The sequence below is a fragment of the Onychostoma macrolepis genome, chromosome 10, assembly GCF_012432095.1.
Source record: "Onychostoma macrolepis isolate SWU-2019 chromosome 10, ASM1243209v1, whole genome shotgun sequence".
Classification (NCBI taxonomy): domain Eukaryota; kingdom Metazoa; phylum Chordata; class Actinopteri; order Cypriniformes; family Cyprinidae; genus Onychostoma; species Onychostoma macrolepis.
In genome coordinates this window covers 5357923-5377485 of record NC_081164.1, presented here as the reverse complement: position 1 = coordinate 5377485, position 19563 = coordinate 5357923, and the positions used below count along the sequence as shown (strand labels likewise).

General features: G+C 37.1%; 1 protein-coding gene across 1 annotated transcript in view; it reads right to left on the bottom strand.

The window, feature by feature from the left end:
• adamts6 (ADAM metallopeptidase with thrombospondin type 1 motif, 6) overlaps positions 1-19563 on the bottom strand; it is an 85131-nt gene that overhangs the window by 62738 nt on the left and 2830 nt on the right. The window contains exons 4-9 of the mRNA XM_058788796.1: positions 18362-18726; positions 12798-12966; positions 12359-12576; positions 12144-12227; positions 11089-11234; positions 1176-1219 (exon numbers count right to left, since the gene is read on the bottom strand). Coding sequence (XP_058644779.1) covers positions 1176-1219; positions 11089-11234; positions 12144-12227; positions 12359-12576; positions 12798-12966; positions 18362-18726 — 1026 coding nt within the window. The remainder of the gene's footprint in view (positions 1-1175; positions 1220-11088; positions 11235-12143; positions 12228-12358; positions 12577-12797; positions 12967-18361; positions 18727-19563) is intronic.

Genomic DNA, 19563 nt, shown 5'->3' with positions numbered 1-19563 from the left:
GAGCCATGTTTGAGCTCAACGTGAGCCAAACAGCTCTATAAAGACAGAGCAGTGAAGTCTTTCTCAATAATCTTACCAAATTATTTGTTCAACGAAGCATGTAGCATTTGCCTTTCAGTGACATATGTCTGAAAGGTTAGTTCACTCCAAAAGGAAAATTCTGTCATCATTCACTCACCCTCATGCCGTTCCAGAAGTTCCAGAAATTTGTTCATCTCCGGAAGACAAATGAAGCTATTTTTAATCAAATCCAATACTCGCTTGATGCGCAAGAGCCAATGAGGTTCATTCTTGTGTGTCACACCAGCAGTTTGAGCTTCCACAAGAACCAATGATGTTTTTTCTTGAGTGTCAAGCAAGTATGGTTGAACTTCTGTTTTCTGATCAATAATCCCTAGTAAAAACACTATATATTTAAAATACATTTATTTCATTCTAAGTAAAGTTCAAATCTTGAAAAAAATATTGCTCAAGACTATTTACTGACATATTGCTCAAGTACTACTTCTGCACAATGCACATTTCTTAATATTAAGCCTAAAATGTGTTTTAATGTCACTATTGACGAGGATTGAATGATCGTTGAATAATATCGATCTTTAAATGCAAGATATTTAAAGTGTACCTGAAGTATACTTGCAATAGTTCCATTTTAGCACAATTAAATATACATCAGTATATCTTTAGTTGGACTTCAGCATTACTTCCACACAATTAAAGTGCATTAAGTACAAAATTAGTTGTTCCAATTTAGTAGATTTTAAGTATACCTGTTTAGTATACCAAAAGTACAATTACAGTTTTTTTTTAAAGTACATAAATATGTAAATGTATTTGTAGTATACATTTTAGTAGGCCTATATTTATTTTTCACAAGGGTTTACATGTGACTAAAAGCCTAAAATAAATCTATTCATCATATAAAGTGATTGTGACTTTTCAGAAAACTTGGATTAAACCACTTTTTGAAGCGTCAACATTTTGGGTTAATAGACTTTCAATGGAGGTACAGAAACTTCTCAGATTTTGATTAATATCTTCATTAGTGTTCCGAAGATGAACAAATTTCCTATGGACCAACATGAGGTTAAATAAGTGACAACAGAATTTTCATTTTGGGACTAACCCTTTAAATCAAAGTATATTTCGTCTTAGGATACATTTCAGGTACTTACCGAGAGTACCGCAGGGTTTGTTCTTATAGGTGCAGATGTCATACCTAAAAGAGAAAAGCAATCGAAAGTGAGGTCTTTGTATGACAGAAATTCATCAGAACTCTATGCGTTACTTATAAATAAAACGTGAATGCCTTTGCCTGTGCAAAACTCGTTCGAATGTGGTTACTAATGTGTTCTGGGTGGCTGCTTAATGTCTGGAGTTAAAAAAAGGGTAACACTTTAGTTTGATAGTCCACTTTAGACATTCTGCTAACTTCACAACTACATGTCAACAAGCAGTCATTAGAATATTTGTAGACTGTCAGCTTAATATCTGCTAACACTTTATTTTGATAGTCCCCCAACAGATACTGTAATGACTGCAAGTAAGTTTGCAAGTACATGTGAACTTATTCTAATAACCCTAACCTAACAATCTACTAATGCTATGAGAGTTAGCTGACATGCAGTTGCAAAGTTAGGCTACTTAGTAGTTAGTAAAATGTCTAAAGTGGACTATTGAAATATAGTGTAACCAAAAGGATCCACCTATGATACAGTATGGCTCACGTTCTTCCTTTTATGCAAGTCCACTCATTTTTTTTTTTACCCATTTTTATCAAACCGTAAGTGTTAGCACAGTATTAGCATTAGTATGCGATTATCATGTCCGTAACAGATAATCTTACATTAACATTAACAAGGCCCACATTTACATTTGATCTGTTCTTGCTTTTGCCATGTTTGAGCTGCAAGAAAGTTACGTCTTGAAGTTTAATAATTATTAGACTACTACTTTTACTTCTTTTAAGCATAACGTCAAACTAATGCAATGTAATCAAAATCTATGACCCACATTTTACTGACAGCATCCACTATAACCTACTGTCAGTTTGTGCTACTCGCCTCAGTTTTCTTTTTTTGTTGTTGTTTATTTTGTAACCCAAACTCTTTCTTTTTCCCCACTGGGACTTGTCGTCAGTCAGCGGACATTTTCGACGGCAGGCCTATATGAAAGAATGCCAAATATTTTCTTATTCCCCAAATGGGGCATTTAACACCTCCTGAAAAATATCACAAGCAGTTTGGGCTGCTGAGTCTGGCCAACGGCACGCAGCCAGGCTTTGTTTGACATTGTCTTCAGCGCAGAGGAAAGACACAGTGCCTGATCTGAATCATATTAAACTCTCTCAGAAGCTTTGTGTTTTGCGTTAGGGGCTTGAGGGGAACGGCGCAGACGTTATGCATGTATTCAGTCAGACTGGTAGTTGGAAAGTTCCTATCGGCCTTCTATTTTGGTGTCGATTTGAAGATATCCATGCGCTCTGTTTACTGTGGCAGCTGAAAAGGGTCAAAAGAGCCAAAAGATCTTTGAATCTGGAAAATCATACTGGAATATTGCAGCCAAAAAATAAATAATCAAAACAAGGGTCTCTTTGTGCTCCTTTGCAGAGTTTATAAGCACCGTAAGACGCTGCTTATACAATTTATACAAATGTGAAAAAATGTAAACTCATATTGAAATTGCGCTCAAGTAAAACATTCTTAAGCCAATGTGAGCAGTGCCTGCCCATGCAAATGAGTTGATATGCAATTAGTAGGGCGTTTTGTGTAGCTGTGCAGTTGCTAGGGTGTTGCTAGGTGGTTAGTCAAAACAGCAGTTTCTATGGAATTTTTTTAATTTATCATCATAAGTTATTTAACAAGGCATGTGATTTGAGGTATTTATGTCCGTAGCACAAGTTTTCGGTCAAATTTTAAAATAATATTTTAAAATATAGATAAAAATTATTAATATTATTATTATTTATTTATTTTTTTAAATGCAAAAATTTGTGAGGCACTGACAAAGGAAGTGAATGGAGCCAGCTGGTAAAGTTGCACACTAGACGATTTTCAAATCTTAACCGATTTTAAAACCATGGGAGACCACAGACATGAAGACTTATAATCCTCTGAACGCGCACACTAGACGATTCAACCAGACCGCGAGACCACACACATGATGATTGTAGGAACGATTTCACAGTGACACGTGATCTCACGGAGACTTGCGAGACCAAACGTGACTAGAGAAGAAAAACAAATAGAGGACAATCAATGTTGTCAGCTGGCTCTGCTGGCATGTGTTCTGTTTCACAGTGAAAAACAAAGTATAGAAGAGAATATGGGTGATCACTTTCATGTCATGATTGTGGCTGCCAAGTTTCAGCTGTAGAAGCACGCAACATCTGGTAGGTGATGCTTGCTCGCTCTCATTGGCTATCGCGGGTATCACGTCAGAGGCAGACCGATGAAGAGTCCTAAATATCAAACATGTTCGATATTTATGATTTGAGTTCGGCTTCATCTGCTCAGCTATTAATATTAACGATGGTGTCAATTTTGCCCAATTAAGACCCTGAGAATGTTTACAAACAAGAGGAAAGGTGAAAAAGTGTAATAGGACCCCTTTAAATCTCTTATTAACATTTAGATTTTATATCCAAATTATATCCACAATGTTGCCGCTGTAATGTAATACCTAAAACCTTAAAGAGATAGTTCACCCAAAAATTAAAATTCTGTTATCACTTGCTCACTGTCATGTTGATGACCTGTATGCCTTTCTTTCTTCTGTAGATCACAAAAAAAAATACTTTTAAGAATGCTTCAAGTCATTTTGGTTACCCTCGACTTTTATTGAATGGAAATAAATACCACTGAGACATTTCTCAAATGATCTTCTTACATTCCAAAAAGAAAAAAGTTTGAAGATTTGGAGCAACATGAAGGTGAGTAAATGATAAACTTTACAGCATAAATAATAGACAAGTTTTAACAAAATAATTAATGTAAATGAATTTATACAATAATAAGCTTTACATTTAAACCCTCTATAAATTTAAACCCCCTTTACTTCCGTTGTAAGTGCCTCACTGTAAAATTAATTCTCAATTTTTGAAAAGAAAAGAAAGAAAACGGGGGATACGTTGAAATTCATTTCAGTGGTAACCAACATTATGCCACAAATTCCGTTGACCAAGTTTGTACCAAACTGGAATATTTTTTAAATCATTAGTTGAAGAGAAATTAGTTTAAGAGCTTTGAAAAATATTATTAATAGTGCCTTAAGCAACTACAACTAATAATAACTACAAAACATTAGCATTTCATCAAATTGCTAAATCTGTATGTATAACAAAATGACATATTAAACTTTGGAGTAAATTAGATGGAAGATCCAATATACATGTGTGTGTGTGTGTGCCATTGACCCACTGTTTCACTTGATGTCTAATTGATGTATATACTGCACTAGTAATTAAATAATAATAAAAAAAGAAAGGCATACACGCGGAATGATGAACAAGGTCTCTGCCTTGAGGACAGGCTTTTAATGTATTAGAAAAGCAAGGACAATGCAAATTCAATTTCAGTCGCTCCCTCCTCGTCTCACGACTCCCCAAGCAGAGCAAACCCACCAGCATTAGGTACTGTCTCATGAACTTGTGTCGAGAAGCTGACCTCATTTGGACATCGATTTATTTTGATTTAGTTACTTTAATTTCCCTCAGCTCTCACAATGGATCGTGTTCCAAACAAGCAATATTGCATCCCCCCGTCATGCTCCGGCCAAAAGTCTAGGGCTGTGAAAACATTGCTGAAGAGGTCAGAATGGACCGTCCGTCAGGATGATATGTCTGCATCACGCAGTCTTTATCCCACTAATGTTTCTTTCTCTTGTACCAGCAGAGGTACTGCAGCAAATGCCATCACCCGAGAGCTTCTGTCTAAATGTTTACATCTCTGAGCCACCCAATGAGAGGGACAGCTGACCTCAGAAAACTGTCCATGTGACCTCTGCTGAAGTGAAAGCAATTTTAACGACCGATATATGGATATATAATCATTTCTACTGTGAGAGTGATGTCCTTTTTCTGTTACACTGTTAAATTTAAAATCACACAACTATATCTATTTTAGTAGACTTAATAAACTACAACAAGTACAAAGATCACAATTTTACTACATTTTGTAAATTACTGCAATTATTGCAATTTCAATAAACTTCATACATATTATAAATTATTAAAATGAAAACTTTTGGTCATTTAAGTAAACCACCAAAACTTGTAAATTTCAAAAATGTACAAAACTGACACTTTCAGAAAACTTTTAAAAGAAAATCTGAGTAATGCTGTATGCTGCAACAATTGTGAAAGTTGCAGTAGTTTACAAAATTGATTAAAATCGTTGCAATAGTCACAAATTTTACTACAATTTCAAAAGTTGGAATAGTTTGCAACATTTTTTTATTCTCATAGTTACAGTTTTTGAAATTTACTGTAAGCTTTGTGCATTCATTAAAATTTACTAAAAGTGTAAAAGTTATAGTAGTTTACTGAAACTGAGATCATTTGGTCCCACTTTATATTAGGTGGCCTTAACTACTATGTACTTACATTTAAATTAATCATTTGATACAATGCACTTATTGTGTACATACATGTTTTTACATTGTACTTATATTTTTAAAAATACCTATATGTAGTTACATCTGTAATTAATTTCTGTAATTAAATTTATAATTACGCTGTTGGCCCATCCCTTACACCTTAACCCACCCTTAAACCTACTCATACCACCAAACCTGTCCCTAACCTTACCCATATCCCACCTCAATAGCAGTAAAAGTGTTTTGCAATACAATAAGAACATTGTACTTATTTTAGATGTAAGTACATAGTAGTTAAGGCCACCTAATATAAAGTGTGACCGATCATTTTAACAATGTACAGTTACTAAAATTGCAATAGTTGCAAAATTTACTTAAATTGCGATGATTGTGGTTGTTTTCATAATTACATTTTATTTAAATACATAGTAAACTTAATAAAAAGCATTGTAAACTACAGCAACTGTCACAATTTTAGTAACATTGTAAAATATTGCAACGTTTGATATTGTATTAAACACTGTACAGTAAATTGCAGCTATAATAAGTTCACTAAAATTCTATATTTACTATAAAAAACTTTATTTACTTTGCAGTAAATTACCGTCACTATGACAATTTTAGCTTATATTTTATGTTAGTGTCCTTGTTACAGTGTAATTACATGTAGTGAGTAATATTAATTAACAGCATGTAATTACTATAGGGTTAGGGTAAAGATTAGGGTTAGTTGCATTTTAAATTACACTGAACAAAATTATAAACATTTTTCATGAACTGAACTCAAAGATATAAGACTTTTTATATGTACACAAAAGGCCTATTTATCTAAAATATTGTTCACAAATCTGTCTAAATCTGTGTTAGTTAGCACTTCTCCTTTGCCGAGATACTCCATCCACCTCACAGGTGTGGCATATCAAGATGCTGAAGACAGCATGATTATTGCACAGGTGTGCCTTAGGCTGGCCACAATAAAAGGCCACTCTAAAATGTGCAATTTTACTGTATTGGGGGGGTCCGGGGGGACTGGAACACGCTGTCGTATACCCCGATCCAGAGCATCCCAAACATGCTCAATGGGTGACATGTCCGGTGAGTATGCTGACCATGCAAGAACTGGGATGTTTTCAGCTTCCAGGAATTGTGTACAGATCCTTGCAACATGGGGCTGTGCATTATCATGCTGCAATATGAGGTGATGGTCGTGGATGAATGGCACAACAATGGGCCTCAGGATCTCATCACGGTATCTCTGTGCATCCAAAATGCCATCATTAAAATGTGTTCGTTGTCCATAACATACGCCTGCCCATACCATAACCCCACGGCCACCATGGGCCACTCGATCCACAACGTTGACATCAGCAAACCACTCACCCACACGACGCCATACACGCTGTCTGCCATCTGCCCTGTACAGTGAAAACAGGGATTCATCCGTGAAGAGAACACCTCTCCAAAGTGCCAGACGCCATTGAATGTGAGCATTTGCCCACTCAAGTCGGTTACGATGATGAACTGCAGTCAGGTCGAGACCCCGATGAGGACGATGAGCATGCAGATGAGCTTCCCTGAGACGGTTTCTGACAGTTTGTGCAGAAATTCTTTGGTTATGCAAACCGATTGTTGCAGCAGCTGTCCGGGTGGCTGGTCTCAGGCGATCTTGGAGATGAAGATGCTGGATGTGTAGGTCCTGGGCTGGTGTGGTTTCACGTGGTCTGCAGTTGTGAGGCCGGTTGGATGTACTGCCAAATTCTCTGAAACGCCTTTGGAGACGGCTTATGGTAGAGAAATGAACATTCAATTCACGGGCAACAGCTCTGGTGGACATTCCTGCAGTCAGCATGCCAATTGCACGCTCCCTCAAAACCTGCGACATCTGTGGCATTGTGCTGTGTGATAAAACTGCACATTTTAGAGTGGCCTTTTATTGTGGCCAGCCTAAGGCACACCTGTGCAATAATCATGCTGTCTAATCGGCATCTTGATATGCCACACCTGTGAGGTGGATGGAGTATCTCGGCAAAGGAGAAGTGTTCACTAACACAGATTTAGACAGATTTGTGAACAATATTTGAGAGAAATAGGCCTTTTATGTACATAGAAAAAGTCTTAGATCTTTGAGTTCAGCTCATGAAAAATGGGGGCAAAAACAAAAGTGTTGCGTTTATAATTTATTTCAGTGTATGTATATGTACATAACATAACTTTTGTAACGTGAAACAAGGAGACTATAAAATAAAGTGTTACCGATTTTAGTAAAAGTCAATGTATGATGTCAAACAACAATCAAAAACCAAAAACAATTGAAAGCATGACTAATTAGCACTGATTTTCACCAAAATAAGCAAATAATCATAATCGGCTAGAGAGCTAATAAGTAAAGACATTACGTTGTATGGCATGCTGGCGAGTTAACTTGAACAGGCTTTCAAGGAAACATCCCTCTGATTGTTAAGCTCTCCTTCAGGCTATCATTAGTCATATATGAAATCACCTCACATAAATGTCTCCAAATTAAGCACTGCTAGTATAAATGGTCATAAAATCGCAGCGCTGCAGGGGCACCTTCCTCCTGGAGTACTCAACAATACGCTAACCACACAAAGCTAATCAGCATATTAGCCTTCATGTAAATAAGGCTTTGTTCATGCTGCACATGAATCAAATTTGATTTTCAAATCGAATCCAGAACTGACTGACTACACTGTCATTTTACAACTGATGAAATCTGATCTGTTCTTTAATACAGTGTAGCTGATGTATGTAAAATGACTTTCTCACAATGTGGAAAGAGAGGACAGAAAACTGAAATATTGCCTTTGCTCGTGTCTATCATGACATTTCGCTCAGAAGCATGAATATACTATACTCCTTTGTCCAAAATAACTGCCTCAGTGACTCATTCAGTATGTAAATAGTGTAAGTAAATGTCACATAAATGTCATAAAAGTAAATGTCACATAGTCGACTGTATGAAGAATGAGTCCAGAGTGATGAGAAATACTTTAGTTAAAATAAATGAATAAATACATTTAATTATTTCTTTCTTTAAAGAAATTCAATATGAACTTTTCAAACTTACTGCAAGTTTTTAAACGTGTTTTTTCTGTTCGGACTCCAAAAAAAAAAAACCCTAAATACATTTGATTTGGAGACGCCAAAAAATCTGCATGTCTGCAGGTTCCACACACTGCCTTAAGATCCAATGAACATTTCTGGCTTGGGATATAATAGCTATCCACCGTTTCACTATTGTTCGTTTCTAGATTAAAACCTCAAACAATCAGAACGGATCTCTTAAAACAACAGCTGTGGATCCAAAGAATACAATATGAGCTTTGGAGTCATTTATATCTGAAATATAACTGAAATATGAAATGTCAATTCCTCCAGCAAATTTAGCATTACACAAAGGTTTTCCTCTCTTTCTGAAAGGAAAATTCTCTGACTAAAGTTTAAAGCTGCACTTAATTCAGAATGAAATCCATTTATAGCGGTAAACTAGCGGGGTTTGTTTGCCAGACTCAAAATCAGTCTGCCAGAAATTAGCAGGACAACGGCTAGTTGTTTACCGCCTGGCTTACTTTGGCAGATTTGTGTCTGTTCTGAAGAAATAAACCTAAACTGAAACTTTCTGTAGACTAGCATCAGACGCACCGCCCATTTCAGTCAATTCGAAAAGTTGTTTGGGCTCCACATGTTTAGCAAAAACACTAAGAAGTTAAACAAATTATATGTGCATAAACAGAAATATCCAATAACCTCTGCTCAAGGAGTGACGTCTACAGTATCGGCTGACGGTGTCAAGGCTCGCACCTGTCCAAACCACACAGTCATGCATCAGTGAACACCAATTAACAATGACATTAATAACCAGTTTAGTCTCAGTTGTAAACGACCCACCCAATATATGCTTCCAGGACAAACTGTCAAACTTAAATGCCAAAATGTCAACCAACCTTAAAACAAGCCTTTCTTCTCTAATTCGAGCTAAACTGAGGAAGTTAGTAAAAAATGTAAAATCACAGAGCTGTCCGCAGTTTAGCTGATTGATCGCCCACAATCTAATCACTGAAACAACTACTATAAGACGTTTTGAGCTCCTGGATAAATATAATGAATTAAGGTAGGGATCCCAGAAGGGTATGTATTTAACAAACACGGACTGACTCAAATAAAAAAGATGACCTCAAGTCAATAAAAACAATTTTCAACAAGACATGTTTAGTTTGCTGGGTTACGCAGTCAAAATCAAAGCAACTGTAACAATTCAAGGTGATGCTGGTAGTTTAAACAGAGGTTCTTAACTACGTAGTTAACTAATGCTAGAGTCAGACTGAATAGGAAATGTGACAATTTTATCAAGTGAGGTGTGATAATGAAGTATTTGCAGACAGCTAACATGTAACATTCTTTAGGTTGTGGAATGGTAACTATACAAACTACTAAGCATTGTGTATACACTATATTTTAAGGTTCCGTTATCACTATTAACTACTATCTAGTTAATATAAAATATGGTCATGCAGAATAAGACATTAAAGGTGCAGTAGGAGATCTTGGAAAATGCTAACTTTAGCCTGATAGCACTGAAAGCGAACGTCCAGCCCTCGCAGCAGTTGCCCCTGAACACATACGCTCATTACTACATCAGCGGTTCCCAATTCCAGTCCTCGCTAAACTTCAACGGATTTCCCTGCTCAGGGATTAGGGAGCAAAGAACACTGTGTAGGGAGCATGTCAATCTGAACACAGTTCATGCACGGAGCTCACTTCTAACGAGCTGGTTATCTGAATCAGGTGTGTTAACTAAGCAAGGCATGCAAAATATGCAGAGTGGGGGGCGCGAGGACTGGATTTGGGAACCGCTGTAAAGTACTACAATACCAGGAAAGAAGATTGGGTTGTTGATGTTTGTCTGCCATTCTCGCTCTGTCTGCAATAGCATACGTGAACACGCTGATGACGTATCCTGTCTGCGCGAACTGGGTGCGCAGAGGTATGCTAATACATACGTTGACAGGCAGGTAGGAAAGCCAATTAAAACGCTCGCACCGAGCGTTTTGATTGGATGAACTTTTCTTGGTCCTACGCCTTCCACAGAATATAAATACAGATAAATACATTAAGAACACTTAACTTAATGATTTCTGTCGGGATGTGAAGAGACTTTCAACCAACATAATTGTCTGAAGACAATCACCTATTGCACCTTTAATATGTGCTTTATAAGTACTAATGAAAACCCGGTGTGCTAGTGATATGCATGCTAGTTAAGATAGTGAGAATTGGTCTTTAAAGTAAAGTTTAGTTGTCGTCAATCATGATTTTGAACAAATGAAGTGTTGGTGACCAAGTGGGATGTGTTCCTGAATCAACATCTTGGCCCTGAAACAACATTCCTTTCAAACAAACCCAATCCTAACCATATCCCCAACCTTAACTACGAAGTACTCCAGAAATCAGATGGAAATAATAGTAACCGACCTTGTAATGAGAACAGCATTGTCGTGATGGGCGATCCCATTCTCTGGGATACTGTTTCCATCTCCCTGATGAGAAAGAATGGATTTCTGCCATTTACAGAAGCTGTCTAGAGATTTGTCTGCATGGTGGTTTATCTCCAAGTTGGGCTGCAACATAAAAAACCAATGCAACGTATCAATGCAACAAAATCTGATCCACAGCAAGTTGACAAAGGACGCTTCAACGTGTTAAGTGTATATATTTTATTTAATATATTATATTATTTGGCTGGTACAATGTGAATTGTAGCTCTTATGACATCATCTTAGAGCTAGTTGGATCTTTTGGTTGGTTTCCCAGTCTGGGACGAGTTATTTGACTCTTCCAAGAACAAAAAAAACATAGACAAACGCCCTGGCTCTCTCATTAAAGACATTAATGTAAAATCTTTTACAAAGTTTCCCTCAGGGACAATGTCTAGGCATATCTGTTCGAATAACTTTTATCTTTAAAAGTGGTCAGACGATTCATGATTCCATCTGTCTTTTTCAGGGCAATAAAACAGCAGACTACTGTGAGGTGTGTTTCTAAGCTTCTAAAAATACCCTGAGCTCACGCTCATTTAATGCTAATGCAGACGAAAGACAAGAACGATGAATAGCGTGCATGTGCGTGAGACGAGGGAAAAATATCACACCAGTCTAGTCTTAAGAAGTACTACTGAAATACAATGACCTTTAGAAAAACCAAAATGCAGCTGTACACTATAAACTGTTTATTCTTGAAGCATTACACCATTAAAGGGATAGTTCACCCAAAAATGAAAACTCTTCAATATTTACTAATCCTCATGCCATTCTAAATGTATATGACTTTCTTTTTTCTGTGGAACACAAAAATGAAAAGTCTCATCATTGTTTTTCGTCCTTACAAGAGAACATCAACATTCTTCAAAACATATTATTTTGTGTTTCAAAGAAGAGAGTAAGTCATACAGGTTTGGATCGACATGAGGTTGAGTAAGCAATGACAGAATTGTCATTTTTGGGCCAACGGTCGACTTCTGCAACACTCACCTGATCTTCTGTCAGAACAATCAGTCGGGTTACAATAATGTTCACAACGTTTCCAAGACTGGCATCACGGTAAAGTTTGGCAACCTGACCTCCAGAAAAGAAGAAAAGACACAAAGTCAGCCAAATGCTGTTCGAGTTCTTCTCATGTACCCTTAAAAAGGAATAAAACACACATTGGAGACAAACACGCATGAGAAAAGCAGGACCAAACTTACAATATTCATTACGGACAGGATGTAGTGCTCAATGTCTTTGCGACCGTGGTAGCCAACCATCATTTTGTCCGCCACCACCAGGGTCTCCACAAAGCGTTCAGAGCTGACAGAACGCCGCTGGCGGTGGCCACCCATCGAGCTGTCGCCATCCGTGGCTGGGTAAGGTGTGTTTGCTTCAGGATTGGTATCGTAGCTGGGTGTCCTGTTTATTGTGAGGTCTGGGGAAAACAAAAATGGTTCACATTTTCATCAAAAAGTGATTCATTAGCAGTTCAATTGATAGTAAAATGAGGTTTAGCTGAAGTAGATCTTAACTCAATGTTTATGCCGAAGCTGTTTGCAGAGACTTCCAGCCAAACCTGAACCACTGACCATCATTTCCTAAACTGCTATCTATAGCTGTTTATGTCACAATGTGGCCAAATGGAGGTTTACCAACCTGAAACACCACAGCTGAACTCCTCGCTTGGCTCTTGCAGAGAAGGAATGGAAGTCTTTTTATAAATAACATGTGGTTGTCCTTCGTGGTTGACATCACTGAAATTTCTGGATATATTTTTTAATGGCTCTATTAAATATTGCTCGTCCTCTGTGGTTATGACACCATGCTTGATAAGAAAAGAGAAAATGATAGGTTATTTAAAAAGCACATAAGAAAAACAAGAAAATATGTTCATTGACAAGGTTTGAAATATTCCATCTGCAATGTCAAGGACAAGGTTGTAAATTCATGCATTTTAATGGCCGTATCACATGCTTATCATCTCTACAAATATATCCATGCTGTTAAAATACATACCAGAATGCAGATAACTATTACTCATATTATTTCAAGTAATTCATATCATTCAGCATTGCAAGCAAATGCAAAAACACACCACAATACAAATCAATGAGATAAATCACTCAAAAACCACCAATTACATAAAGAACAACACTGTAATTACTGGGACGGGAACCAAAGCACACAGACCTGCGCCCTTGAACACCCCCAATTTAACATAAATTCTAAAAAAGCCTCAGAAATGTGTTTATAGAAAAAGAAGAAGAAGAAAAAACGCTGGCATGTTCTCCAAGTCTGTAAAACTCCACAATGAGACCAATTAAATCTTTACAAAGAAATAGCCAACGCTGCACACGCAAAACAAAAGCGCAGTTGATATAAGCCGTATGCTGTGTGATGCATGGCGAAAAGTGCTGAGGCATTCAAAGGATTGTTTTTCCATTTTTGGTTTCAATAAAATGACTGAAGCAACGCAGAGATCTCAATTTATGAAGTATGGTGAGCCAGTACCTTTGGCCGCAACAATCATAATATAACATTTTAGCATCATTACAACTGTCTCGTTCTTTATTCTGACTAAAGGATGATTGTGGAGAAAGGCCTAATATTACAGACCTGATAAAGCAGAGCTGTTTGAAATTTCTTGTGGACTACAGCCTAAAGCTTTTGTGTTGGTTATCTGGTTGGTTTAATGGCAGCAGGGTGGAATTTATTTGTAAAAAGCATTGCTTTTACTTTCATTTGAGCCCAGCCATTGGGTCAGATCAAACTTAGATGGTATCAGATAACAGACCCTACGAAAACCATGATTACTATTAGTTAAACCATGGTAACCACATGGTTTTTTCTAAACTAACCATAGTTTAACTAGTATTTGTAGTAAAACTGTGGTTATACAAACGTAATCAATATGGCAAAAAAAAAAAAAAATTTAAAACACATTGTGCCATAAAACATGTGAAGATCTTATCCTTATCCTTAGCCTTATCTGAGGTCTTAAAGCAATCTCAAGTAAGCTTTTTGGACAGCATTTGTGGCAGAAAAGAATTCATGCTTCACATCCCTTAGTTTGTAAAACCTCAACATTATGTTTACAGTTACTTAGTGTTAACATAAGATTTGTGTAGAAGTTTTTGACCTTTACAGACAAAAGGAAAAGACCACCACAATAAAATGACAAAGAATTAGAAAATTTCCATAGTAAATCCAATACTGTAAATACAATTTTTTGCTTAGCCTACTGGTAGATGCTTTTAGGCAAAGAGCCTCCTTCTCCATTGGCAACTTTAATGTAGCTGTACATTCCAACAAAATATTGTTTTCATTATATTATATTATACAAAACTATAAATCCAAAATGCAGTAACTACACCAATAGTGAAACATAGAAAATGTTTTTTTTTTCTTTTTAATATTGATTTCTTGCGAACTGAGTGTAATTGAGTGTTTAGTTTACCCTAACGATAACTTATTATTTACAAAAACTTGCACTTTTAAACCCTTTTTTTTAATTTGCATTTTCAGGCCACTAACCTGAAACATGACTGTTGTCATGTAAAATGGGCAAAATGCATAAAGTTTTATGATTTTGGTTGAAAACAGTTACATGTACATGTAACTGCATAATAGTTACTAATAATCGCAATTATTTATCCTCAAAAATTCTACCCGCAATTACATCATTTGATAAATTTCATAATAATTACTGCACTTTCACCTATAAGCACAAATCAACATGTGTAAAATCAAATTAAAATTTCAGATTTTTGAGCACGAATCACAACTGAATTTTTGAAGTAATTAAAAAGATTTATTATACGAGACGAAAGAGCGGTGTGTAAATAACCTTGTTGTTTATTATATTGTCATATAAATTACGTTCTCCACATTCTGAAAACTGGCAAAATTCAAAAGCTTCTTGTGTCTACACTTCTTTAAATCATCATTCTGTCATCTCTTGCAATATCCAACCGAGGAGTCAGGTAAAGATCTCTACAGGCTTGCTGTTTACTGAGCTCCTGAAACTATAGGTCTGCATGGCGGTTTAGAGGGAAGGTTTTGTGTTTGCACGCAGACACAGTGGCTGCAGGAAATGCCTCAGGACCAGCAGAGCCACTCTAAATTCTCATAGATTTATGCGAGGGTGCTGCTGATACCAGGGTGGAATCCAATATCGAGGCCTGTCCTCCCACATGAACACCCCAGTTTAAGGTAATTGCACAGGGCCAGATCTCTTGGGAATTTTCCTCTCAGTCTCTCGTCAAGTTAAAGACACAACATGCACGACTGCAGTCTAGCTTCCAGTGATGGGGATGCTACTTTAGAACTGAAGCTTGCCAAGATACAAGCTACTCATACTTTAAAGTTTTTAAATGACAGTCAAACATTTGGCAAAGTAGTTAAATGTCACTACGCTAAAGCTATTTCAAGGTAATAGTTCACAATTTAGTCACGTTGTTCCAAATGTATAAACGTTGTTTATATATATATATATATATATATATATAAACAACGTTTATGTGTGTGTGTGTGTGTGTGTGTGTGTGTGTGTGTATATATATATATATATATATATATATATAATTGCAGCATTCAACCGAATTGTTCACAAATAAATATGCTATATGTCATGCAATATGTATTTATATAAATATGCTATATGTATTTTATATATATATAAAATACATTGCAGCATTCAACCGAATTGTTCACAAATAAATATGCTATATGTCATGCAAAACCTCAAAACAATGAATTGTTTCTGCAGTAAAGTTACAGAAGTGAGTCGTCAAGGCAATTTGCAAGGTCACACTAGTTTATATTAGCCAGAGCCGTGATCTAACATTTCGATAATCGCATTGCATCACAGGAAGCCACGTTTCACAGCAACCGTGTGGAGTGCGGTTTAGTTAAGCAACATCAAAGTCCCCACCAGATGAAATGCTCAGCATGAGATAGGAATCAGCTGGCAAAGGGCTTGCAGGTGCAGGAGGGATTCAAGCCCGATGCGGAGAGACAGCTAAGCTAATATTTTGCTGTCACTCAGCAGTCACTTTAACAGTGAGCAGAAGCAGCCGTGTACACAGAGACAGGGACATAGATAAGAACTCTGGCAGCAACACAGACGAGGCGCTTTAAGCTCTCTCTCCCTCTCTCTCTCTCTCTCTCGTGTTAGTCACACATGAGGCATAAGTTTCTTGAAGCTGCCTAAGCTTAGTTTATTAAAGTGATGTAGACATGCTGACTCATTCTGGACGCTGGCCTGAAGCTCTGCTGTTAAACTGCTGAGCAAGACATTGATATTGACATTGTTAAAATCCTTTCAACGATCTGAGCTTAAAATGCACCGACAACTGTAAGGACGCCAACATTTGGTTGATTTTCCCAAAAAGTGTAAACAATTTGGTGTTATCAAAACATTGCTCTGCTTGTTTGAGCTTCCCAGCATAGCAACACTGATTCAACCAATAGCGTGAGTTGGGGACAGGGACACCTGAACTTTTGGAATTCAATTTGGTGCAGAACTTACACACTTCAGCTTTAACTAGATTTTTGCTATGCATTTATTGAGGTATTTTGCTATGTATTCTAAATAGTGCTGTGAAAATTAGCATGTTGATGTAGGTGATTCTTTTTCCAGTTTAACGGCATTAAAAATATTTAATGCATTTAACGCAGGGGCGGAGCAAGGGTTGGCCACCACACTCACAACTGCTGCTTCTGTCTCTTTTTTCTTGAAGAATTGTGTTTATTTAGATTCAGACTTGCACTCCACTTCCCCTCAGCGCCAGGCACTAGTCAAACGCATGCAGAAATTGTACAGGTGAAGAGGAGCTTCAGTAGAACAACAGTGAACTGCAGTCAGATGAGATTTTGTCAGGCCATATATCAGTAAAAATGAATCTTCCTGTCCGGTCAACCGTTATACTGTGCTAGTAGCACGTGCTTTTCAATTGCATGCACAAATACGATGGCGCACACTGTAGCCTGTATCAATTCATATTAAAGTGCGAATGAAACTACGAGCATGTGTGTCAGATTCATGTCACATTCAGCAGCGGCAGCTCTTAAAGTAATAGCAGCCAAATAACCTAATAACCCAGCTGCTGTGATGTCTGTTAATCAAAGAACAAAAGAAAAAAGAGGAAATCAATAACTTTTGTAGCTTTAAGGATTCATACATTTACTTTAGAATTTAGAGTTTGATAACTTTATTCAATTTCTATGTATTTCCTACTTGCTGAAGGGCACAGGCAAATATGACATTTATTACAATAGGTTTATGTGAGGATTGTTTTAAGTTTAGATAATTAGAAGTTGTTATTTTGTAACTAATAAATGTTCAAATTAATAGCCAATATCTAATGTGTATAGTCAATGTATAGTCAATAGTTAAAAAAAGAACAATTTCCTATTAACATCAGTAGCATTGGTCTCAGTGATACTCGCCTTTAGTCATAAAAAAGATGCCATTAAACAAATATTGTCTTTATGTTGTTTCTACGATAATTTGAAAGACTGAATGTGAAATTATTGCAATATAAAAGTATATTTAAAAACTTTAATGTTGGGTGGGATTAATCGCGATTAATTAAAAAAAAGTGTGATTAATTAGTTGTTGTAATCGATTGAGAGCACTAATTCTAAACTGTGTGTTCTAGGTGGTTGCCAGCTGATTGCTCAGTAGCCCAATTCAAAAGAGCCCACCCAAGTCTCTATGATATTCTAGTCCATAGACACTGCTTGGGTCCCTTATTCACCTATTTCTTTGCCAGGTGAAGATTAAAAGTTTGATCGCTAAAAGTAATAGCACATCTCCGCAACAATGCACGTGGTTTAGAAATAATCCTCCAACAGCAAAGACAGCGTATCAGTCACATCAAGAAGGCTAAGTCAGCAAGTATGTGGCCCTTTGAGGAAGTAAACACTTCAGCTGAAGATCTTTAGATATGTGGGCAATAAAATGCAATGCATATTCCACATGTCTTTGGCCAGCATGCTTTCATATCCCTGCCTGAATGTGCAATTTCCAATCTGTTCTTTTATGCAGAAAACAGTGTGCTTTTTCCTGAGGTATTTTGGAGAAAAACAGCTTGCTACAAATATTACAAATTCCGGACAAATCAGAAGGCTCTTTTGGTTCATCTAAAGATAGCAAATGTTACTTACCCTCTCACACACCCAAAAGCATGAAGATTTTCAAAGATGGATGTACTCACCAAGCCTTTGCAGTTGCTCAATGCCACTTTTGTAGTGCTATATTGATCCAGTAGGTATCCAACATAGTGGCAGTTATCGACCACTGAATGCTGCCAGTCTAGTCCGTCTTTGCCCCAGTACTCTACCATGAAATGTTTAGAAACCAGGATGGGGTTGAGTGTCAGGTTCAGGTGAAAGTGCTTGCCGTAGGCTGAGAGTTTGTAAAAAAGCCTGGTCTCAGTGTGGTCCAGCTCAGCCTGGTCCAGTCCACGTCGCCGCCGACCGGGCCTGTAATGCTTCACAGTGTAACTCATGAACTGGCCCCTCTCATTCACCCGCACTGGTACTGTTAGCTGATAGTGCTCCAGCGTGGACAGGAATTCCGCTTTGTGTTTTGGGGAATAAAGTGAAGCAGATAACAGTGAGCAAAACAAAGGAGAGGGTAATCATGGGAAACCAAAAATCAGCAATGTACGTGGCAGGTGTGCTCAGAGGAAAGATCAATTGCTCAGAGATTGCTCTTTCACAGCTTAGAAGAGTTTCAGTTACGTTTAATCCTGTAGAAACTTTGTTTCTGATATTTGTCCTAAAAATCCTTTGGAGAAATAAAAATAAACACAAATTAATGTGGAGAGTACAGCTAAAATAATTTGCTCTTGGACGAATCTGATGAGAAATCTTATTGCTATCTCTTTAAAGTCTCCGTTGTTTCTCCTTCACAGCACTGACATTTAAAGGGAGCACATAGAGACTTCCGTGTTACACTACACTTCATTTGAAACGGTAATTTCAAATTTGTCTCCTCTTGATGTTTCAGAGACAATGTCTCAATTTGATAAAGTCAGAAGTCTTAAGGTTTCTCTTAAGGATTTTCAGGAGCAACAATGGTGATACTTAAAAGGAAGCATAATTGAGATCACCATCTTCTGCAAAAGCAATACATTTTTCCAAGATCTGTTTAATGTCTCAATTGTTTCTCCTAGGCGTAGACATCAGTAAGTCTGCTGCTCTGATTTTTCTCCTACAGTGTTTCAGCGGAGATCTCAAAAACATCTCACACTGTGCTCAAGTCTGCCAGAGAAAAGCCAGAGATCTCAAAATGAACTCAAGCGTTTCAAACGTTTTTTCCAAGATCAAATCATCTGCGTTATGCTACCCACATTTATTTTATAGCTCTGTACTCTTATTGTATGTCAATAATTGTCTCATTTGTTCATCTGTT